Source organism: Delphinus delphis, chromosome 15 (assembly GCF_949987515.2).
Source record: "Delphinus delphis chromosome 15, mDelDel1.2, whole genome shotgun sequence".
NCBI lineage: Eukaryota > Metazoa > Chordata > Mammalia > Artiodactyla > Delphinidae > Delphinus > Delphinus delphis.
Genome location: NC_082697.1, coordinates 86,395,779 through 86,418,761, shown reverse-complemented (window position 1 = coordinate 86,418,761; position 22,983 = coordinate 86,395,779). Strand labels below are relative to the sequence as shown.

Here is a 22,983-nt window from a genome sequence, read left to right as displayed (position 1 = left end):
TGCCATGTTGGAGGAACCATCTGCTACTTTAGGTGGGGTAGCGTAGTTCCCAAACAGTTTGTAGATTGACCGAAGCAAGTGTGGTGATTAGAGTGGAGCACGCACTTGTCACAGGCGCGCTGTCGGAATCGCTGGTGGGCATATTTCTGCCCTGTGAGGTTTTCTGCGCGCGCGGGGAGGCAGCAAGGCGTGGGCGCCCCCCTATCCCCTTGGGCGCCCCGCCGCACGCACATGGCCCGGCGGTAGGCGCGCGGTGCGGCCTGGGAGAGTCGGAAGCGCGACGAGGCCCGGCGAGGCGGCAGCGAAGGGCCATGCAGGACGCGGAGAACGTGGCGGCGCCAGAGGCGGCCGAGCAGCGGGCCGAGATCGGGCAGCAGCAGCCGACCGCCGAGCCGCCGCCGGGAGAGGAGCCGGCGCGGCCCGGCGCGCAGGAGGCGGCGGGCGGCGAGGACGAGGAGGCTGGGCCGGGGCCTGATCTGCCGGCCGAGCCCGCGGCGGACGGGGAGGAGAAGGCCGACGCGACCCACGGCGTGTCCCCGCCGCCGCCCGAGGATCCCCCCACCCCGGCCGCGGGCGAGGCCCCGGCGGGGCAGGCGCGGGACTCTGCGTCCGAGACCGGGTCCGAGGGATCGGGCGGGGAGCCAGGCGGCGCGGCGGAGAACGGCGGCGCGGACGAGCCCTCCTTCAGCGACCCCGAGGACTTCGTGGAGGACGTGAGCGAGGAAGGTGAGGCGGCGGGGCCGGTCTGCGCCGAAGTTCCCGATCCTCGAACGCGGGAGGGGTGCCCGCCCTCTGCCTGTCGCCCCCACGTAGGGAAGGTTTCCGTGAGCGCCTGGATCTTGTTTTCTCCAAAAGAAGAGAAGGGCAGGGTGGAGACAACTTGGGGAACCAGCCACTGGCACTGCAGCCTGGAGTTTGGAGGGTGGTGAAGGCAGACGGCGTGCACGCGGGAGCCGTGGTCGAGTGTGCAGTGGTGTGGCCATTAGGGTCGAGCCGAGCTGGACACTCCATGTGCTGCACGGTCTCGGGTGACAGTTTTTCGTCTGCAGTCTGGGTGCCCCGAGTGACCCGCCAGACTTGTCAGAGGCCTGAGACTGACTCGGTGCCGACTCCTTAGGGGTGGATGGACGCTGTCCCTCGGGAGTGGGGAGAACAGGGTGGCCAAGCTGGGTTCCTTTGCCCCCGGTGTCCCACAGCAGCGTCTATCCCCAGAGAGTTCCTTAGGAGGACAGTTTGAGGCCGGCTCTGCCCGATTCCTGTTTGTGTCTCTCTTTTCCTAAGTCTGTAGGCATACCGTCATCCTTCTGTTGGCAAATAATTTTCTCGAGTTGTAGGATTGATTATCGCTTACTTTGCCTTTCTCTTTGCCTTGGTTCGACTTACATGCATTATTTCTGCTTTTTGCCTGAGAGAGCCTGTCTCCTAAGGTGACTTCTGATGATGGCTCATCTCATTTGTTTTTATGTTTGTTTTTAGCCATTTTATCTTTCCAGGCTGGGAGCACATAAGTGGATTCCTCTGCATATTGACCACCTTATAATAAAATGGGAAAAATGAATTAGACACCACAGAGGTAGCCAACTATACACCAGGAAGATAAGATGTTACCGCTTAAAGTTAGCTTTTTTGGAGCTGTGTCTGATCACTCTGAGAATGAGTCAGAATAATAAAGGATATCACATAAAACGATAAAGAAGGTTTAGAGAACCAACAGAGTTGTTTGCCTTTGAAAGATAAATTTATTTTTTAAATTTTTATCAAATGCTTTTGGTTTTTTTTCTTCCAGTTTTACTGAGGTGTAATTGATGTACAGCACTGTGTAAGTTTGCAGTGTACTGCATAATGATTTGACTTATTTGAAACATAATTTTAAAGGGCTACCTGTTATTGTCACTGTTGTCTTTATTTCATGAGACAAAAAACATTTCAGCCTGAAAAGCAGGAAAGGCTCCACAAGCTAGTGAGGACTTGGGAGCCGCTGATCCAGTCAAAGCCCTTCACCTGTAAGAAAATGTGTTCCCTGTGGAGTAGGTTGCTGGGAATTGACAGAGAGGCTGTGTTTCTGGGCTCACCCCCTTTCCCCTATCCCCCAGCCTAGACCAGTGTTCTTTTCTTACCACACCAATTTATCTTCTATTTTAAAATTTGAGTTTTGATTTTAAACCCTATTTTGAGCCCTTAGGTGTTTATTCACAACTAATTTTTTTTAAGCATTATTTGAGCACACCTAATTTACACAAGATTTCTAGTACGTGACTTCCGATGTGTGACAGGATACTGACGTGAGCACAGGCCATTCAGGCTAGGTGACTGCTGGGAGGGCCTTTGGAAGCCCTTGTCATCCTGATATTTTGCCAGAGTGACCTGTGAGTCTCCTGGTCCTGAGGAGCAAAGACTGAGCAAGCTGTCAGTTTTCTTGAGGCCAGTAGCTCACATATGTTTTCTGGTACACGAGAACTGCCCTGTAGGGTCAGAAAGTGATGCTCAAGATGTTGGTTCTTTTGAAAATGGGCTGAGTCTCATGACGAGCCCTCTCGTAGGTGCCGCAGCCCCAGTGCCGTTGTCTTGCCTCCTTCCTCTTTGAGACAGGTGAACTCTCACACAGTTGCATCTTTTTTTTTTTTAATTAATTTATTTTATTTTTGGCTGCGTTGGGTCTTCGTTGCTACACGCGGGCTTTCTCTAGTTGCGGTGCGTGGGCTTCTCATTGCGGTGGCTCCTCTTGTTGCGGAGCACGGGCTCTAGGTGCACAGGCTTCAGTAGTTGTGGCATGTGGGCTCAGTAGTTGTGGCTCACGGGTTCTAGAGCGCAGGCTCAGTAGTTGTGGTGCGCAGGCTTAGTTGCTCCGCAGCATGTGGGATCTTCCCGGACCAGGGCTCCAACCCGTGTCCCCTGCATTGGCAGGCGGATTCTCAACCTCTGCGCCACCAGGGAAGCCTGCACAGTTGCACCTTAATCAGTTTAATTTTTCAACTGCCTTTGGTGCTTGGTCAAGCAAATATGTGATAATGGTTTTAACTAAGTGTCTTCTTTGCTACTTAGTCTTGAGAACTGTTTCTTTCTTTATTCCCTGTAGTCAGAGTGGGAACCTGACTGTGTGGGCTGGTAATGATGAAGGAAGTGTGTTTCTTCCTGTGTAGTCACTATGCTTATTCCCTTAAGGGTGTGTGGGTGGGTTCTTCTAAACCAGACACAGTTTGTAGAAAAGCTGAGCTTTTTATGTTTGTAAGTTTGGGTCAGGCATAACAGGCCTTGTCACTGTTCGGTACGTCAGCTTTAAAAGGAACCCAAGGGTTTGACTTCAGTCTCTGCAGGGAAGATGCGATGACCTAATCTGCCTCTTCTCTTCTTTCTCCTTTTTGCTTGGCCTAAATTTTAGCTTCATTGAAATTTAACTGGCAATTCTTTTATCCAAGGTAACATTTTCAGTATCATTCGTTAAAGGTGTTGAAGTTTAATTAGAGATAGTTTATAACAGGGCTTGCCTCTGGAAATTAAAGGACTTTTTTTCTTTTTTGAAGCCCTCTTAACCTTTTTAACACAAAAGTGAAGAAAATTCATCTAAAGTTTTGAAAATGAAATACAACAAAGAATATTTTCTGACATGTGTCCTGTATGGCATGTTGAAATACTTGAGTATCGTGCAGAAATTAGAGTGATGATTAGGTTCCAGACACATAGATACCTGAGTAACAAGCCATTGTTCCTCAGCTGTTGTTTAAAGATTACCTTGTGCACTCATTTTGCCTGTACAAACAGTCCCCAAGTTGTGATGGTTTGGATTGCAGTGGTGTGTAAGTGGGTTTATCAGGAAGTAACCCCACTGTAAATCAGGAAGGTCTGTATTACCAGCGTAGTTTCGTGTGGTGAGTGTGCTTTGATGGCAACCTTAAAGATGTCTTTCTGTTCTAGCTCCTAACACGGTGCCTTGTAATCTTATAGCTTTCTAGACAAGCTGGCTAACTAACTGGGATTAGGATTTGTACAGAATTTGTGTTAAAAAGAGGAGGGTTTGCTTTTTTCATCTGATACTCCACTTACCCTCCGAGAGCCCATCTGCAGCAGCCAGTCCGGCATTTCTGTTGGTGCTGGGGCGTTAGGGTCAAAAGGACTCCAAGCCTGAGCCAGGCCTCGGATAAGATTGCAGCGGGCAGCCCCAGATGACGCTGAATCACCCGGAAAACAGTAGGCCTCCAGTTGGCTTCGCAGACCTGTTTGCATTGATTCCTCTGTGTTTCTATTTCCTAGTTCGTTTTACACCTATCTTTTCTTCTTTTTCTCTTACTCTTGCTGACCATTTTATGGAAATGAAGCAATTCTGAGAAGTTTGAACACTTAAGATTTGGGTTCTTTGATCTTAATTTTAAAAGCGGGTGGCATGAACATAATAGGTTTTGAGCTTTGGACTGAAGTTATGAGAGTGAGTTGATGTTGCTTACTGTGTTCCAAGCACTGTTCTAAGCGTTTACAATTTAATGTCTGTATGGCTGGTGTCTCCCGGTGATACTGCGAGGTATTTCGTCGAACTGGAGACACCATCGCCTGTAAGATGCATCCCTGTTTGCTTGCTTTCCTGAGCTTCTCTAGTCTGTAGTCACCTGGTTGAAGTACCATTCTCAGTCCCGTGTTGTTTGCAAACAAGGCCGTTTCACATAAAGAACATAGGGCGATGAGTTTGTTTTGCTGTAAACTGAAGACAGTGCCTGGTGGTGAATTTGTGATAGCAGTGGGTCAGAGAAGGCCATTCCTAGCTCACTTCGGGGTTTCTCTGATTTCTGGTGAAAGGCCATCCTCTTTTTTGCCTTCTTCATTATTAAAACCTCTTTGAAAAAATTCATTTAAAATCTTCCATTATTGCCAGAAGTCAGTTGACATATCTTGACTGTTGGTGGGAGTGTAAAGAGTTACAATATTTCTAATTCTTTCCAGTTTAAATTTTGAGTCAAGCCAGGGCTCTGATTTCTTTTGCTCACAGTGAAAGCATTTAGATTATTCACTTTTCGCTTTTTGGAAACTTGTTCAGTGTGCTAACCTAGTGCATTAACTTGGTCAAAAAAAGTCATTCGACAAATCTTTCACTTGTACAGAATTACTGGGAGATGTACTCAAAGATCGGCCACAGGAAGCAGATGGAATCGATTCCGTGATTGTGGTCGACAATGTTCCTCAAGTGGGACCTGACCGTCTGGAGAAACTCAAAAACGTCATCCATAAGATCTTTTCCAAGTTTGGGAAAATCACAAATGATTTTTATCCAGAGGAGGATGGAAGGACAAAAGGGTGAGTCATCTTCTCCAGCACGGAAGTGTCACTTGTGTTTTCTTGGTAGCTGACAGACACCGTGAAGATGGTCGTGTGCTCGGGAGCGCACTGTGAATGCGGGAGCATGGCCTCCCTTTGGCACTTTGGTCGCATTTATCCAGGCCGCCCGTGGTCCTCGGGGTCATTGGAGGGAGGGAGAAGGAGATGCAGTGTGGTTCTTGAATTAGGTATTACAAGGTGGCCGCTATGCTTTAAGAAATCAGACCTTGATCTCTTCTTCATTGAACAGTTATTGAGACAATATACATCCTGGGTAAAGGGACCGACAGATCTGAAAGTTGGCGAGATTTCAGGAAAATTTGACGTGGTATTTTATTGATTCTAAGATGTGCTTTTTTCCCACATTTGTCATCTCTGAAATGGAGATACTTAGAATCTAGGAGACATTGTGTCATTCCGTGGTAACTTTTTTGTGGCATCACCTGAAATATTGTATCTTTTATTTATTTTTAAATGTATTTATTTATCTTTGTCTGCGTTGGGTCTTCGCTGCTGCGCGTGGGCTTTCTCTAGTTGCGGCAAGCAGGGGCTAATCTTCGTTGCGGTGTGCAGGCTTCTTATTGCAGTGGCTTCTCTTGTTGCATAGCACGGGCTCTAGACACGTGGGCTCAGTAGTTGTGGCACGCGGGCTCAATAGTTGTGGCTCATGGTCTCTAGAGCTCAGGCTCAGTAGTTGTGGCGCACGGGCTTAGCTGCTCCATGGCACGTGGGATCTTCCCGGACCAGGGCTCGAGCCCGTGTCCTCCGCATTGGCAGGCGGATTCTTAACCACTGCACCACCAGGGAAGTCCCTGTATCTTTTAAAAATGGTAGCATGAGGTATGCGTCTTGCAGTTTGCTTTTTAAGTTCAATACTAGGTTTTTGTGCTGGTGAGTGTGATTCTAGTCTCCTCCTTGTGAATGCTCTGTGCTCTGTCATATCATGACCGTTGTCCGTTTCCTACGGATTGACAGTGTTTTGAACAGCGGCTAGGAACAGCCTAGTGTCTGTCCTCTTCTGAACACAAGAGAGGGTTTGGGCTGCATGAAGTGTCCCTCTTCAGAGCCACTGGCCAATCCCCGATTATGCCTGAGTGTCGCTACCAGTTTACGCTCGACCAGCAGGGATGAGAGTTCTGTTTGTTGCTCCACAAACTTGTCAGACTTTCACCGTTAAAATTTCATAAAAACATCAGCCTCTGGGTACAGGCAAAATTGTCTTTTATGGGACAGGAATGAGAAGGTGGTATAAACTTAATTTTTTTTTATTTCAAATTTTGGAAACTACCTAGAATAGTTTTAATTTCTTAAAAAAATTATCACATGCAGGCAGTGCTTCATACTTTTTCTATTTCAGGAACTAGGTGGAAGGATAACCTTTTTTTGAGCAGTTGCTTGTGTTATTTTTGTTATAATGAAACATTCTCTGAGAGCCTTTGTAATTTTGCCTGTAATACACAGTATTAGACTACCCATGTTTTTTTAAATAGTTTTGTTGAAAGGTACTTGACATACAGTAAAATCGGATACTATCCATGTCTCTTTAAACAGTTTTGTTGAAAGGTACTTGACACAGTAAAATTGGATAGTTCTAAAGTGTACAATTTCATAAGTTTTGGTGTATGTATACACCCATAAAACCATTACCGTAGTCGAGGTAAGGAGCATTTTGGTTAATTAGCTGTTCTATAATTTCTGATCGTGTACTTAGAGACTTTGGATCTTTGCTAGGATTTTGTTCATGTTTAGAACTGTTCTGCTAGGGATCTGACTGCCTCCGGGACACGGCGGGAAGACAGGTCTCGGATACTCGTGGCGGGTGCGAGCCCTGTGGAGGGCTGGGTGTGTTGAGCGTGCCCTGCCTGATCTTCACGTCTGCACTTGTGCAAGTTGCCCTCTTTCTCAATTCAGGTATATTTTCCTGGAATATGCATCCCCTGCCCACGCTTTGGATGCTGTGAAAAATGCCGATGGCTACAAGCTCGACAAGCAGCACACGTTCAGAGTCAACCTCTTCACCGATTTTGACAAGTGAGTTCTGACTCAGCCCAGGAGAACCTGGGCATTTTCCTGAGCACGAACGGCCAGACGGTTCTGCCCCGGGGGCACTGGGTGCTTAGTGGTCTTTTCGGTAGCTGCATCCTCCCGTCAGACCACTGCAGGACCATTTCGCATCCCTGGCCAGTAGCACCCCCTGACCACCAGCGTCCCCTCACCGGTTGTGACCAATCAAAACCTTGTCCTTTCCCTCTGCGGGGAGGGCAGGGGTGCAGTACTGCCTGGGGTTGAGAACCACTCAACCTTGTAATCATCATCGTGTTGCTTCTCTTCCAGGTACATGACTATCAGTGATGAATGGGATATTCCAGAGAAACAACCTTTCAAAGACCTGGTATGCTGTATAAAATCTATACGTAATGGCAAGAAATGGTGGCTAGCCTCTTGGCTTGAAGTGATGTATTCCTCAGGAGTTAAAGCTGCTGACTGAACTGGTCAAGTCTCTTAAGAGCAACAGTTATGTATTCTTTGGTTAAAATTAATGAAATGTTTTAAATTCCTTGCCTTTGGTTCTGTTTCTAGGGAAACTTACGTTATTGGCTTGAAGAGGCAGAATGCAGAGATCAGTACAGTGTGATATTTGAGAGTGGAGACCGCACTTCCATATTCTGGAATGACGTCAAGGATCCGGTCTCCATTGAAGAGAGAGCGGTGGGTATTTGCTGCCGTGTGGGGACTTACCTCATGTTTCCTTAACAAAGAGGAGTTTGGTGGCAATTCCCTGGCAGTCCAGTGGTTAGGACTTGCGCTTTCACTGCCAAGGGCCCGAGTTGGATCCCTGGTCAGGGAACTAAGATCCCGAAAGCCACACGGCAAAAGAAAAGAGGAGCTTGGTATAAGAGCAGGTGAGTGTCACGTGCTTTGAGGTTACGCCTCTGAGAACAACTTCTATTCTTCCAGCTTTGAAAGGCGTCCTAAGAAGTGGTTAGGCTTCTTGTGTGTTCAGCTAAAAGCTTGAGGAGTGTATTTGTTGTAGACTTTGGACTCTTCGTGTTCGGCGTGTTGTTGTGTTAACATCGGCACTGATCCTTTCCACAGAGATGGACGGAGACGTACGTGCGTTGGTCTCCTAAGGGCACCTACCTGGCGACCTTTCATCAGCGAGGCATTGCTCTTTGGGGGGGAGAGAAATTCAAACAAATTCAGAGATTCAGCCACCAAGGGGTTCAGCTTATTGACTTCTCACCTTGTGAAAGGTAAGCTGTTCGAAAATTGCAAATGGAGTCGTGCCAGCCTTCTATGGGCAATTTTTTCAAGCTTTATTCTGCAGTAATTTTAAAGTTAGAATCGAAACATTATAGGAAGAGTCCAGAGGACTCCGTGTGCTCTTGACCGCAATTCTCCAGTTAGTATTTTGTTGCATTTGCTTTATTGTTTCCTTTCTCCACACATCTGCATAAACTACATCATCTTGCATAAGGGACTTGCGTATCTGCTGACTTTGGTATCGACCGCGGGGGGGCCTGGAACCAGTCCCCTGTGGATACTGCACGTGACCATCTGTTCTCTTTACCTTGTTGTCTTAATTAAAATCCAAGGAAGAAAGTATGAGAATTCCACATCTCTCATTCCGCTCGTGCACACAGCCGACTTTTGTTTGTAATCTGTTGGATCATTCCCTGTCCTGGTTTTATCAGGGAAACTTTTTTTTAACACCTTTATTGGAGTATAATTGCTTTACTCAGGGAAGCATTTTGAGGTGACCCTTGGAGCACCCTGGTGCCGAGCAGGATGAATGGTCTGTGCCACAGTGGCTCTGCTCCGTATTTCGAGCGGGGTCTCCAGGCGGGAGGACAGGGTCGGGGGAGCCTGGGGTTGGAGGAAGTGCTGCTTCCACGGGTCTCGGCTGCTGTTCTGGCGGCCTCGCTTGTGCCTGGAGCGTCTCCTTCTGGAGCGGAGGCGTGGACAGGTCCTCGCCACACCCACACAGCTGTGACCTTCACATGAGAGGACGTGGAAGCGTGCAGGAGATGAGGAGGTGTCCCCTCTGTTGCAGGTACCTGGTGACTTTTAGCCCCCTGATGGACACTCAGGATGACCCTCAGGCCATCATCATCTGGGACATCCTTACCGGGCAGAAGAAGAGAGGTTTTCACTGTGAAAGCTCGGCCCATTGGCCTATTTTTAAGTAAGTGGACCTGTGGTAGCCAGTGGTGACCTCTCTGCGGCCTTTTCTTCGTCGATGAGTCTGGCTCTGTTCTTCTTTCTAGGTGGAGCCACGATGGTAAATTCTTTGCCAGAATGACACTCGATACTCTCAGCATCTATGAAACTCCTGTAAGTGATTTATTTGATTATCTGAAAGTGAGCTGCCCCGTCAGTTGCTTGTCAGCTCCAGTAGCTTCTCGAGGACGCAGTGTTTTCCCTTAATTTGTGGTGCAGCCAGAAGGGAGAGAGACTAGTTCTGTGCCTTTCAGTTGCTCGGGTCCTGGATTTGGGTCTTGAATCTGCCAGCCCCCGCTTCTGCTGCCGCAGGGGGTTAAGGATGGGAGTTGGTGAAATGGGCTCTGGAGATGTGTACTTTGCTGCTGTGCGTGAATTGTTCCATTGTGATCTGTCACCCTCTGCTTACACTGCTCCCTCGGCAAGCTCACATTGTAAAAGGTTGTGTGAACCACTGAGACATTGGCATGGTTTAACTCCATTGTAACCTTGTTTTTCCACAGTCTATGGGTCTTTTGGACAAGAAGAGCTTGAAGATCTCTGGCATAAAGTAAGCGAATCTCTTGGCATGTGGCTTTTGCCTCCCTCCTCCAGCGCTCGGCCCCTGCACAGTTGCAGAGAACGCTGGCACTTTGTCACCCTAGTGCCAGGGTGTCACGGCAGGCTTGTGCCTGCTGCCGCGCACTGTGTGTTGGCGGCCCCCGTCAGCATTCCCCGTTCCTGCACGTAGGGGCCTCTTGAGGGCCTCCTTCCTTTCGTGGTTCTGCCTTGGAACCAGAGACTTGGGGGCGCAGTCTTTGAGGAAGAGGGATCTCCACTTAGTTGAAAGTCTCTGTGTCTCTCTGGTGGTCTGTGCCATGGGGTTTGCGTGGCCTCAGTGAACTGCAGCTGGTTTTCTCTGTCAATGAGGAGGCACGTTTTTTTTTTGTTGTTGTTGTTGTTGTTGTTTTTGCAGTACGCGGGCCTCTCACTGTCGTGGCCTCTCCCGTTGTGGAGCACAGGCTCCGGATGCACAGGCTCAGCGGCCATGACTCATGGGCCCAGCCGCTCCGCGGCACGTGGGATCTTCCCGGACCGGGGCACGAACCCGTGTCCCCTGCATCGGCAGGCGGACTCTCAACCACTGCGCCACCAGGGAAGCCCTGGAGGCACGTTTTTATTTACCTGAAATCTCTGGGGGCAGTGAAGTATCACCAGTGCAAGGACATTCACGCTTCTTCTTATTTTTATGTTTACATTCTTGGGCAAAACGATGGCTTCTAATTAAAAGTAAAACTGGGCATTAATTCTCAGTAAAATGCAAAAGTAGAGGTGCTCTTCACAGGTAGGAGCTCGTGGATTGTTCGTTACAGCGCTTTTTAGGGTAATTTTTGCAGTAGCGAGAATTGCACTAATTCTTCTTTAATCCTCTTATATGTTTTGATTTGGGGTTTTCCCCCTTTAGCCCCTTAACGAATCTTCAGAAATCATGTAGCTGGGTCCATCGGCCTAAAGTTTATTTTACTTGCCTCGTGGTTAAGAGTTTGAGTGGGGTTTCAGAGCTTGGGGATTGAATCCTGTGACCCCTGTGCGACAGTGGGTGGTATTATCAGCACCTGTCTCTCTCCTGACGGCACAGTGTGTCTACAAAGCCCCCGAGTTGTTCTGGGGACGGAGCCCATGCTGGTGAGCGCTGGCTGCTGCTGGTGTTCTCGGGGCCCGAGTTGTTCTGGGGCCGGAGCCCATGCTGGTGAGCGCTGGCTGCTGCTGGTGTTCTTGGGGTACCTGCGCCACCGCTGAGCTTTCACACAGAGAACGAGGTCTCTTGTTCCCCGCTCTCACCATTTCTTAGCCAGTCCTTGGAAGCATTTCATTTTCTTTGTTCTGCAGAGACTTCTCCTGGTCTCCCGGTGGTAACATAATAGCCTTTTGGGTGCCTGAAGATAAGGATATTCCAGCCAGGGTAACGCTGATGCAGCTTCCTACCAGACAAGAGATCAGAGTTAGGAATCTATTTAACGTTGTGGACTGCAAGCTACATTGGCAGAAAAACGGAGACTACTTGTGTGTTAAAGTAGATAGGACTCCGAAAGGTACCCAGGTAAGTGGATGCCAGTGGGCAGGGGTCATTCCTTCTACAGCTCAGTTCTGTTCGGGGGGTGTTAATGGATTTTTTGGTTCAAACTCATGACTTATTTTCACACCCACCTAACACCGAAAGTTAGCTGGTGTGTCATAGCTAGAGGTGTTGTCATATTCCAGCTGAGGAGTGTCATGTTTTTCTGTAAAACTTTGAGTGGGTGATAACATTCATGTAGTTTAGAGTTGACGTAGGTTAGCGTTCACAGGAGAACACAGGGAAATCTCTAGGCACCCACCTTCCTTCACTGAAGGAGTTAAAGTGAGTAGGTTGTTTCCTTTTAGAGTTTCTCTTTAAACACAGGGTAGCATGCTTGACGCAGTTCTGCATCCACACTTTCTGTTGGTTTGCATCAGTTGATATTGAACTTATCCAAAAAATTGCATGATTTTTTTCCTTCTAATGGAAATATTCCTCTTCCTTTTACCAAAAAAAAGTTCTTTTAACTGTACAGCTACTGGATTTTATTGCATTCACACAGTTGTACAAGTTACCGCTGTCTTAATTCCAGAACCTTTCCATCACCCCCAAAAGGAACTCCACACCCATCAGCAGTCACCGCCATTCCTGACATCCTCTAATCTGCTTTCTTGCTTCCTGTCTCTCTGGATTTCCCTCTTCTGGACATTTCATGTGAATGGAGTCGTACACTCTATGGCCTTTTGCATCTGGCTTCCTTCACTAAACGTTTGTTCAAGGCTCATCCAGGCTGTGCCATGTGCCCGTCCCTCATTACATTTGTGGCTGAGCAGCGGCCATTGAATTGCGTCATGTTTATCCATTTAGCTGTTGATGGACACTTGGGTAGCTTCCACCTTTTGGCTGTTGTGAATAACACAGCACCCACTTTTTACATGAGTGCATCTTGAAACGCGCTGCAGGATGTTCTGCTGTTTTGAAATAGTTGGATCAGCCCTAGTCAGTGGACCTTTATGGCACTGCAGCTGCGATGTGTATTCTTGGACCTGTCTGTGCTTGAGATGACCTTTCGGGCAGGTCTTCAATAGAATCTGGGTTGGGGGCGGTGGGATCCGATAGTTCTCCAGAGACTGTACCAGTTTCTACCTCCATCAGCTTTTTTTTTTTTTTTTAAATAAATTTATTTATTTAGGCTGCGTTGGGTCTTTGTTTCTCCGCGCGGGCTTTCTCTAGTTGCGGCGAGCGGGGGCTACTCTTTGTTGCGGCACGCGGGCTTCTCATTGCGGTGGCTTCTCTTGTTGCAGAGCACGGGCTCTAGAAATGTGGGCTTTAGTAGTTGCGGCACACGGGCTCAGTAGTTGTGGCTCACGGGTTCCAGAGCACAGGCTCAGTAGTGTGGTGCACGGGCTTAGTTGCTCCGCGGCATGTGGGATCTTCCCGGACCAGGGCTCGAACCTGTGTCCCCTGCATTGGCAGGCGGATTCTTAACCACTGTGCCACCAGGGAAGTCCCCCTCCATCAGCTTTTGAGAGTTCTTGTTTCATCATTTTAATCACTACAGATAGTCATATGTCTTTACCAGGAGTATATGTTTAATCTTTCATTAAATTCTTAAATTGTCCTGTCTTCCTCATGCTTTCAGTTTCCAGAATGTTACCCCTTTCCTTTTCTTTTTTTTACACAGGGTGTTGTCACAAATTTTGAAATTTTCCGAATGAGAGAAAAACAGGTGCCTGTCGATGTTGTCGAAATGAAAGGCAAGTCCCATTGTCATTGTCCTGTGGTTGAGTTCACCTGTGTGCTGTCACGCGTACCCTTAAAGCTTCTGTGTGAATTCATGGCCCAGGTAGAATGGCCGAGACTCGGAACCTGATTCACAGTGAACGGCACCTGGCTCTAAGTTACAAAACACGCACGTGTTTAGGGTGTTGTCCTTTCCAGCTTCAGTCTCTTAGCTTTTCCAGTTGCCAAGTGAAGTGATGCCTCCTGTTTTTCCACACCACGCGAACTGCTTATATAGCAGAGGAACAGGGGTTCTCACCATTTTCCACACTTGGGAGAGAGTGTGAAGGGCAGGCCTTCATCACATGCCCAGTGACGGCAGCCGAAGGACTTGTGCTCTTACGTGTGAAAGTTCTCAGTTTAATAGAGGTGTTTTGTTTTTTTGGTGGGTTTCTTTGGACTCATGGAAACTTCAGATGCTGTGTTTCTGTCTTTAGGTGGGAAATTTAGGCTGTATTTTCTGTTTTGCTGGGGAGAGGAGGAGGGGAAGGGGGTGAAGTGGCCGCGCTGCCTGGGTAGAGAGGCGCGTGAGCCCTTGCGCCCAGGGCCGCGGCGAGGAGTGTGGGGAGGGTTTGTCCACAGGCTGCACTGCCCCTGGCCTGCCCCTCCCCACCCCTGCGGCAGGACGGGGCGGGGCGCAGGGTGCTGTCCCTGCTGGCCGGGCGGCTCCACACAGGTGCAGCGCGCTGCCTTTGCTTCTGTGCTGCTCTCTGGTCCTTTGAATGAATTTAAGAATTTGGGGCATTTCTCTGGTTGAATAACTTTAACTGGTCAAGAACGTTCTGTTCCTAAGTGACCAAAAGGAGCTCACCCTTCTTCCCGGTCTTAGAACCCATCATAGCCTTCGCCTGGGAGCCAAACGGGAGTAAGTTTGCTGTGCTGCATGGGGAAGCTCCTCGGATATCGGTGTCTTTCTACCACGTGAAGAACAATGGCAAGATCGAGCTCATCAGTAAGTAGGTGGCTTGCGCCCGACTCTCGGGACAGAGCTCGGTCGTCGCTCCGCGCAGAGCGCTTGGTGGGACAGGTGCGGAGGGTCACGTGGGCCGGTGGCGGTGGTGATGGCCCCAGAGGGAGTTTGTTGCGAAGGATGGGCCTTCTCTGCACTCCCGCGGGGCCCCTGTACTTCACTGTTCCGGAGTCCTAGCCTCTCCTCTTGTGGCTGCAGCTGCCCGCTCTGGGCTTGGGTCACATGCCCGCCCTCGGTCTGCTCCGCCTGGAAGCCCTGTCCCCCCTCAGGACAGGCTCCTCGCCCCGCCTGGACAGCACCGGGGCTCCCGCTCCTTGCTCTCCTGTCCTGGGTCCTTAGTGCCGAACTCAAGGCGGGTCCTCGTTCGCTGCCTCAGCGTTTCTCGTTGTGAGGACTGAGGGGGGAGGCCTCTTGCACCCACCTCAAGGGTGAGGCGCCCTCAGGGTGTGCTCGCCCCACGCTCCCCGAACCTCACCCAGGGCTTCTTGCCACAAAGGCAGGGGGGTCATCCCAGTACCTGACAGGGACTCCTGTGCCCTGGGAAGAGCTCTTCCTGAGAGATTTCTGTAAATCAGGTTCACTTCCTGAAGTTTAGCAGTATTTGTGGTAGAATCCTTTCGTGGTGTTATCAGTTGGCTGTCTATCACAAAATTGACTGTTATTAATTCCCTGCGTTATGAAAGGAAGTAGGGGCAGCTGAAGACTTCACGGTCTCTCGTTACCAAGTAGGTTATAAAAGAGCAAGTACATGAGCGCCTCTGCCTTCCGAGTGCCCCGCTGCCCTGCCCCCCCGAAGGGTCCGTGTCGGGGTCGTCGCACGCACTCCCGGCCTCCTCGTGGTGGGGACTGTAGGGCACGCCTGCCAGCAGCGTTCTCTTTGCTTCGTCTTGGTCCGAGAGTCGTGCCGCCCCCGCTCAGGGTGATGCTGCCTCACCAGTCTGCCCCCCTCCGCGCCCCGCTCCTTCCTCCTGAGTGAAGAGACCCCCAGGGCGAGGACCTGGCTCTAGCCCTTCAGGAAGTGAGTGGCTTGGAGAGGTGATGGAGCTGAACAGCTTGTTAGTTAGAAAGGCGTGAGTCACTAGAGGGGTGGATTTTAGGCTTTTCGGGGTCGCATGCCTCTGAGAATCTGATGAAAACTGGATTCCTCACCCTGGTGTTGAGTCCCTGTGATAACACTAACCGTAAGTGGAGTCTCCCATCCAGTTACATTGTCAGGTACCTTGTTTTGAACGTAAAATGTTATTTAGGATAGTATTGCAGCTTCAGAATCCCCCCTGCCCTTTCTTCTTTTTTTTCTTCTTTTTAACTGGGTCATAATTTGAGGTGTACTGAAGGTGATTTTCTGACCTGTTTTCACAGGTAGCCAACAGGTGTGGTACCTCCATAGAGTTGTGGTGTATACACCCGTGGGGCGCAGCGAGAGCCCACTGCCGGTCCTCCCGTCTGCTGCAGGCTGACCTCTGACACTTTCTTTCCTTTCAGAGATGTTTGATAAGCAGCAGGCCAACACCATCTTCTGGAGCCCCCAAGGGCAGTTCGTTGTGTTGGCTGGTCTGCGGAGGTGGGTTTCTGTCTGATGCGGGGGGCTTTGGTGTGGGCTGTGCAGAGACCCTGGCCCCGGGCCCGCGCCCTGGTTCTGAAGGTAGCGATGCTGGTTCTGCGCAGATGCGGTGGACGGGTTCTCCCACAAAAGGGTCGGCCCGTTTGGGTGAAGCGCTGTGTGGCGTCTCCATCCTGCTCCCCAGACGCAGGCCAAGACCAGGCAGATTAAAACGGCCTGGCCGCAGGCGCTTTCGCCGCGGGCCTGGAGGACAGGTCTGCGTGGTTACGCAGGACCTCTTGCTGGCGATCCCGTTACCATGTTGTAAGGTCCGTGTCTCCTTGTAGGCAGGATGTTCAGTCAGGCCGCGAGCCCGTCTTGTCCTCTGGTTGGTGCGACCACGAGGACCTGGGCGTTACCCTCGCCCGCTCCCCCCTTAGTGCTGTTTCCAGCGGGACGTGTGCGGCGCCTGCCTCCGAGCGGCAGGACACCCCGTCTCAGCGTAGGTGCTTCTTGCCGTGGCTTTGGAGGCCTGGCCTCAGACAGCCTTCCCTCTGAGAATAATCACAGCAGACACGACGGTGCTCGTGTGCCCTGTACATCCTCAGTCCCAACATCCTTACGAGGTCATCGCTGTGATTATTTCCACGTCGGTGATGAGGTGGTGGTTAGGGAACCCCGGGCTCCCGAGTCTGGCCTGTACCCTCACCCTGGAGCCGGGGGCGGGCACACACACGGCTCCTGGAGAAGGCCCACCGTGCTGTCTGTTCCCCAGTATGAACGGCGCCTTGGCCTTCGTTGACACTTCGGACTGTACGGTCATGAATATCGCGGAGCACTACATGGCCTCCGACGTCGAGTGGGATCCGACTGGGCGCTACGTCATCACCTCCGTGTCCTGGTGGAGCCACAAGGTACGGGGACCCGGGGAGCCTCGGTGCCACGTGGACCGGGCCGTGGGGGAGCGCGCCCAGCGTGGCATCGCATCACCTCCCCGCCTGCGTCTCATCCCGGCGGGCGATGCGGGTGACCCACTTGAGCTCCGGGCCCGGCCCAGGCCGCCCAGAACCCCTCTCCCCAGAGCCCCGAGGGCAGCCAGCCTTCTCCACGAACAGGGCGGCATTGTTTCATCTCTCTTCCTAAGTTAGAGCGCGTCTCAGTCGCTCCAGCCGGAGCCGGGCCGCCCGCATGTGCCACTGCGGCCAGAAGGCTTGTGGAGCGGGAGTCAGGTGGCGCCGCTTCCCGCCTCAGTTGGCGCCCACCCACCGCACTGCGGGGCTAAACCAGCTGCCGCTGCGCGGCTCCCCGGTGGAGGGTGGGTCTCTTCTGGTTCGCACGTGTTTTCCCAGCACAGTATTTCCCTCTTGAGGGCTTCCTGCTTCGGACCGTCAGTACTTGGTCACCCAGCCCGTTAGGTCCTCTGTGCAGCGGCCTCTGGCGGCACAGCCTTTGGCTGCGCGCGTTTCCTGAGTGGAGGCCACGCTGGCCCCGAGCGCCCGTGCTCGCTCCCGCCTCGTGGCCTTTGCGTGCGTCCCCTCCCTGGAATGTCAGCTCCCGTAGGTGCTGTGCTTCCTGCCGTTCAGGTGTCACCAAGCGTGCATCCGCAGAGGCTCCGCTCCCCGCCTGGTCCCCGCGTCCTCTCACCCCACTCTATGTTTCCAGGTGCTCACTGACAGGCGCTCACCTCAGCCGTTGTTACGAGGTCCTTGTCCCCTTTTCCCGCTGGCATGGAACTTTGCAAGGGCAAGGGCCTTTTCTCCTGTTCTGAGCTGTGTTCCCAGCATCTGAAACTGCTCAGCCTTCAGTCAGGATTTGCTGTCTGAATTGGGCTGTGAGAAAACGTTTGCCGTTTCTGTTTTTAACTTCTTGAAAACATCATCGTCTCTGTCTTTAGCAAAAGATTTGAGGATGTGTCAGTGGAGGTAGAAACAGGATTCTGTGATCGCAGGAGCAGGTGTGGCACCGCCAGTGAGCGGGCTTGTCGGCCTGGGGCCTCCCTGAAAGGGCATGAAGCTGTCTGTGCACGGGCACTTCTCTGGGGAGAGGCCCATATCCTCTGGGGCCTCAGGAGAGATGCATAGCCTGAGGTTTGCAGGGCTCAGCATTTGTGTCCGTACAGATCACGCTCTGTAGCGTCTGGTTCACACGTTCAGTGTTCTCAGCTGGTGGTTAAACTTGCTGAGGACTCTGCCTTGTCTTTACTGACTGTTGTTATTGATTGAGGTATTGACAGTTGAACCAGCTCGTGCATGTTTACAGACCAATTAGGGCAATTCTGTTTAACGAAGTGATGAAGTTTTAGGAACACGGGCTTTGCAAATGTCACTGGAAACAGCGTCTTGAGTAATAATCCTTGCGTTCGGATCAGGATATGTGGACCATGCCCGTGTCGAGTTTGTTCAGAGGTCGCCTCCGTGAGGCCTACCCTGACACTTTAAAACCTTTTAGACGGCTGACCACGCGGTGTTAGCTGCTCCCCGAGTGCTGTCTGCAGCGGGAGTCACCAGAGCGTAGCTTGTGGCACTGCCTCCTTTATCCAGCGGAGCCGTGTTTGGTGACGTGGTTGATTTCTGCTTTGTTAGCCCTGTTCCTCGCTGCTGCGCACGCTGCACTGTCCGTCAGGTACATGAGTTTAGGTGTCTCCCAAATGCCAACGACGTTGTTTGGCAAATTATTGGCTCCCGAACAGTTGTTGAACGTAATGGTTAATTTTGTCACTTCTGTCAGCACTAAGGATTCCAGGGCCTCTGCCTCCTGGTGTAACGTGGTGCAGGGGGCAGCTCAGCGGGGCCTCTGCTCTCTTCCAGGTGGACAATGCCTATTGGCTGTGGACTTTCCAAGGCCGCCTTCTGCAGAAGAACAGCAAAGACCGCTTCTGCCAGCTGCTGTGGAGGCCTCGGCCCCCGACCCTCCTGAGCCAGGACCAGGTCAAGGTCTGGTTGTGTCTTCGTCAGGTGTAGGCACGTGGGGGCGACGGACGCTGAAAGAAGCAGCTGCTGCTTCCTGTTACCGTTAGGGTGATAACGAGTGAGGAGTAGAAACGTGACATTTATGGGGGACCCTGTGAAGAGACGCAGAACGACTCAAGAACCAAAAGGAAAAGAGTAGCTTCAGAGCGGAAACAGATTTTCAGGTTAAGGCCACGTCGGTACCGTTCCAGGGAGTTCGCACAAACTGGGGCGGGATGAGAAAGGTGGCAGGGGCAATTAAAAAGTCCTGCTGGGATTTACGTAGTGATGGAGAAACACGCTGATGGTATCAGGACAGAGCTAAGGGAGCGTGTAAATCCCAGGGAAGGAGGACAGGCCGCCGACGTGCGGACGCTGCGTTTGAGCAGTCTCGGAGGCCACGCTTTGCTCATCATTGAGGAAGTCGTTCCACGTTGGCAGCTCTGAGGATTACATTTGTGGTTCTTGCTTTGAATGTGTAAATCCTGAGTGACTTGTCTTTGTTTCAGCAAATTAAAAAGGATCTGAAGAAATACTCCAAGATCTTTGAACAGAAGGACCGTTTGAGCCAATCCAAAGCCTCAAAGGTTAGCCTTGTCCCCAGGCCTGAGGGAGGTGCCAAGGGTCATCCCCTCATGGCAGAGAAGGCCAGCGCCAGGCCATGGGGACAGACTGGCGGGGGCGGCTCTGTGCCACCGGGGCCCAACTGTGGCCCTCGGGTGGCTGGCGGGTGGTACGGGCCACGTTAGAGGCAGAAGGCAGCGAGCGGAGGTCCCAGCTTTCCTGCCCCGAGAGTGTCTGTAGAGTCCTTATGTCATCCCGTCAGGTGGCCTACTGCTGACCGTGCTTTCATTTTCATTTGGGTTGAGCAAAATTATGACAGCGATGCGAGTTGTTAGTTCTGTAAGTTCTCCGCAACTCTACCCACAGGAATTAGTGGAGAGAAGACGAACCATGATGGAAGATTTCCGAAAATACCGGAAAATGGCTCAAGAACTCTATATGGAGCAGAAAAACGCACGGCTAGAGTTGCGAGGAGGTAACTTTGTCAGCCAAAGATACACTCTTCAAAGCGTGTGGTTGAAGTGTTTTTCCTTTTTTTATCTTAATTTCCCAGAGTTTTCAGAAAACATCACGTGTTGCCTAAAGATTCTTAAAAAGAATCTTTCAAAGAAGACTGTGGCTTGCGGTATCTTAGTTCCCTGCCCAGGGATTGAACCCAGGCCCTGGCAGTGAGGGCACCGAGTCCCGAACACTGGGCGCCAGGGAATTCTCTCTTTAAAAGTATCTTAAAGGGAATCTTTAAAAGACTCTTGAAAAGCACTGAGAGGTTCTTGCTGCCTGCAGGCCAAGGCCATAGTCCTTTCTTTGCAGGGGACCTTGCTGTGTTCACATCGGCCTCTTGGTGGGTGCGGGGCGCGCGCGCGTGTGTGTGTGAATGTGTTTCACAACTTTTCGCCCCACATCTGCACACGGTGTGACACACACACCCCCGCCGCCCCCTGCAGGTGTGGACACTGACGAGCTGGACAGCAACGTGGACGACTGGGAGGAGGAGACCATCGAGTTTTTTGTCACTGAAGAAATTATTCCTCTTGGAAACCAGGAGTGATCCGGGAGCACTGTGGTGAGCCTTGAGACGGGGAACACACGGTGTCCTGTTTGCACTTCATTCCTGGTCTGCTCTCCCGCAAGTCAGAAGGCAGCTCATGTAAGGCGCTGAGTGAAGCCCAGTTGCCGGTACTCAGGGTTAGCCACGTCCTTGCCTGTGAGCTGTGAGGGGTCCAGTGCAGGACCTGGGTGTTCGGAGCCTTGCATCTGAGAGCTCTGGGCCTCATGCTCCCGTAAAATCCAGCAGGCCTTGGCCATGGGTGAGAGGAGGGCTGGGGCAGGCACTGGTGGTTGTTGACTGGGGAAGAGGAGGGGGGCTTTGCTGGGCGAAGGCCTCAGGGTGTCCAGCAGAAAGGTGGGCCTCACCAGCCGCAGCACCCGTTCTGGTCCGTCCCTGGTTGGTCTGAGACAGGAGCCTCCAAAACCCCATCAGGTGGGGGCTACCCTGGTGGCTCAGTGGTTGAGAGTCCGCCTGCTGATGCAGGGGACACGGGTTCGTGCCCTGGTCCGGGAAGATCCCACATGCCGCGGAGCGGCTGGGCCCGTGAGCCATGCCCGCTGAGCCTGCGCGTCCGGAGCCTGTGCTCCGCAACGGGAGAGGCCACAACAGTGAGAGACCCGTGTACTGCAAAAAAAAAAAAAAAAAAAACCCCGTCAGGTACAGCCGGAACGCAGGCTTCAATAACAGAGAAAAGACGTGGCGGCTCTGGACCTCAGAGCGGACATGTGTGGGGGGAGAGGAGGCCCGGGGCTCCGTGTGCCTCGGTGTCCGGCCGTGCTGCCTCCGCGGCGGGGAGAGCAGGGCCGGGGGCTCCGCGTCCAGGCTGCTGCTCGTCTGCAGGCGCCGGGCCGGCGTGGTCCCTCCTGCTTCCTAAGGACGTGTGCCGTGCGCTCACCACGTGTGCTCGCCTGGGGCCGAGGCCGCTGCTGACCACCTGATGTAGTTCCCTTCTTACAGGACAGCGAGCGGACAGTGTCCCCTTGTTGCAGCGTCACCGTGTGTTGTGCTGGAACCGAGGTCATCCTTTTGCGGAAAGCCTGCCCACTCCTGACTTTTCACCTGCGCTTTCTCTCGCCCGGGCTGTGGCCGCGCCTGGGACTCGCCGTCTCCATACGTCGCTGTGCCTTTCAGCCCCTGGTCCCCAGGGTGGGGGAGGTTTGCCAGCGCTGCTCTCAGTTTTCTCTCGCTGGGTTTCTAATTGCACCGAAGACTGGGCCCTGCCTCACATGGCCAGCGCCATCCACAGCCGTGCGGGGTCCCTCCAGGGCTCCCTGGCCGCCAGCAGGGAAGCCGCTTGGGGCACCAGCGCGTCCCCCGCCATTCAGGTTGTGACAGGTTCTCTCAACAGGCTGAACGTGGAAATAAAAGCAAACCTATATGAAAAAGCTGTCTTTCTCCTGTCTTTGAACGTAGATAGCGGCCTTGACCTTCATGCTTCTCCCGTCTGCCACAGTAGCAGCCGCCGCTGGGCTCAGTGCATCCCGCGCTGCGCTCGAGAGGCCAGGAGGGGCCGTCAGCCTCCCTCGGGGTGTCCTGCTCTGCAGCTGAGCTTTGAAAAGTGATGCGTCAGCCCAAACACAGTTTCTTCTTTTTCAATTTTTTGTTTCCTGTGCTTGTGGTTCACCTGATGAGAAAGAACCCTTTAGCCTTTTCCTCAGCTACACAGGTTTGAAGACTTCCATGGACAGTTGTCACTTTAGCCACTAGTACGTGGTCCTGTTTGAATATTTAACTCTTTCCCCCGCGGAGGAGGGAGTGAGCAAATCCAGGTAACTCAGCTCGTTTTCACCTGCAGTGTCCTGCTGCCTTCGGTGCCTTGTGAAACGGCAGCTTCTTCCACCTCTGTCTCTTTTCTCTCCTGGAACCTGAAGCTTAGTTTAAAAAGCAGCGAAGCACGGAACAGGTGCGCTTGGAGCTCACAGCCGTGACCTCTGTGTACGGTGGACAGACCTAAGACGGCCTTGCGGGGCAGGACAGGCAAACGTCTGCCCCCGCAGCTCGGCCGGCTGGTGCGGAGCGGCCTCGACCGGCAGCGGCCCCGCTACCTGGCCTCGCCCGTGTGAGCCGGCGCTTCGCGTTCTTCCTCTCTCGGGGCCTGGGCTTCCTCTGCGGCCCCTCGTCCTGCCGTGTAGCTCATCCTCGCGCCCCCTCAGAGTCACAGCAATTCCTGTTTCCTTTCACGTTCTTTAAACTTCACTGTGTCGAGACCTAGTTTTTCTAATTTCTTGGCAGTAAGGAGGAAAAGGCACATGGCTCTACCACGTGAACAGATTTTTAACAGAGCTTTTGAAAGATTAACTTTTCACTGTTTTAAACGGGTTAGTTGTAACTTTTACATAGTTTGTGAATAAAAATTTCTTAAGCAATTGTGCTGGCATTATCTCTCTCTTTCTGTGAACTGGGTGTCCCACGGCCGGCCCTTTGTAGAAGAATTTCCCCACCCACCCGGGGGAGGGGCAGGAAGAGTGTCCCCAGCTTGGGCATCGGGGTGGGTGCCGGGCTCCTGGCCACCCACGCGGGCCTGCTCTCCATCGTGTCCAGAGCAGTCAGGATGTGAGGGGTCTGCCCTTG

The 22,983-nt window shown here is 52.0% G+C and overlaps 1 protein-coding gene across 3 annotated transcripts; it reads left to right on the top strand.

Annotated features, from left to right (window-relative positions):
- Positions 1–22,778, top strand: EIF3B (eukaryotic translation initiation factor 3 subunit B). 3 transcript variants are annotated; one of them, XM_060032538.1, is made up of 19 exons: positions 1–726; positions 5,088–5,280; positions 7,213–7,332; positions 7,636–7,693; positions 7,882–8,010; positions 8,398–8,555; positions 9,356–9,487; positions 9,570–9,636; positions 10,026–10,072; positions 11,392–11,602; positions 13,245–13,317; positions 14,172–14,294; positions 15,795–15,873; positions 16,628–16,766; positions 18,660–18,785; positions 19,310–19,387; positions 19,731–19,839; positions 20,309–20,427; positions 21,826–22,778. In XM_060032538.1, the coding sequence occupies exons 1-18, from the start codon at positions 312–314 to the stop codon at positions 20,410–20,412; spliced, it is 2,361 nt and encodes a 786-aa protein (XP_059888521.1). In that variant the 5' UTR covers positions 1–311; the 3' UTR covers positions 20,413–20,427; positions 21,826–22,778. The 3 variants fall into 3 exon arrangements, with proteins under 3 accessions (XP_059888521.1, XP_059888522.1, XP_059888520.1); XM_060032539.1 differs by lacking the exon at positions 21,826–22,778 and adding an exon at positions 21,356–21,819; XM_060032537.1 differs by lacking the exon at positions 21,826–22,778 and adding an exon at positions 21,370–21,819 and having other exon boundaries at positions 3–726.
- Positions 22,779–22,983: the final 205 nt, after the last annotated feature.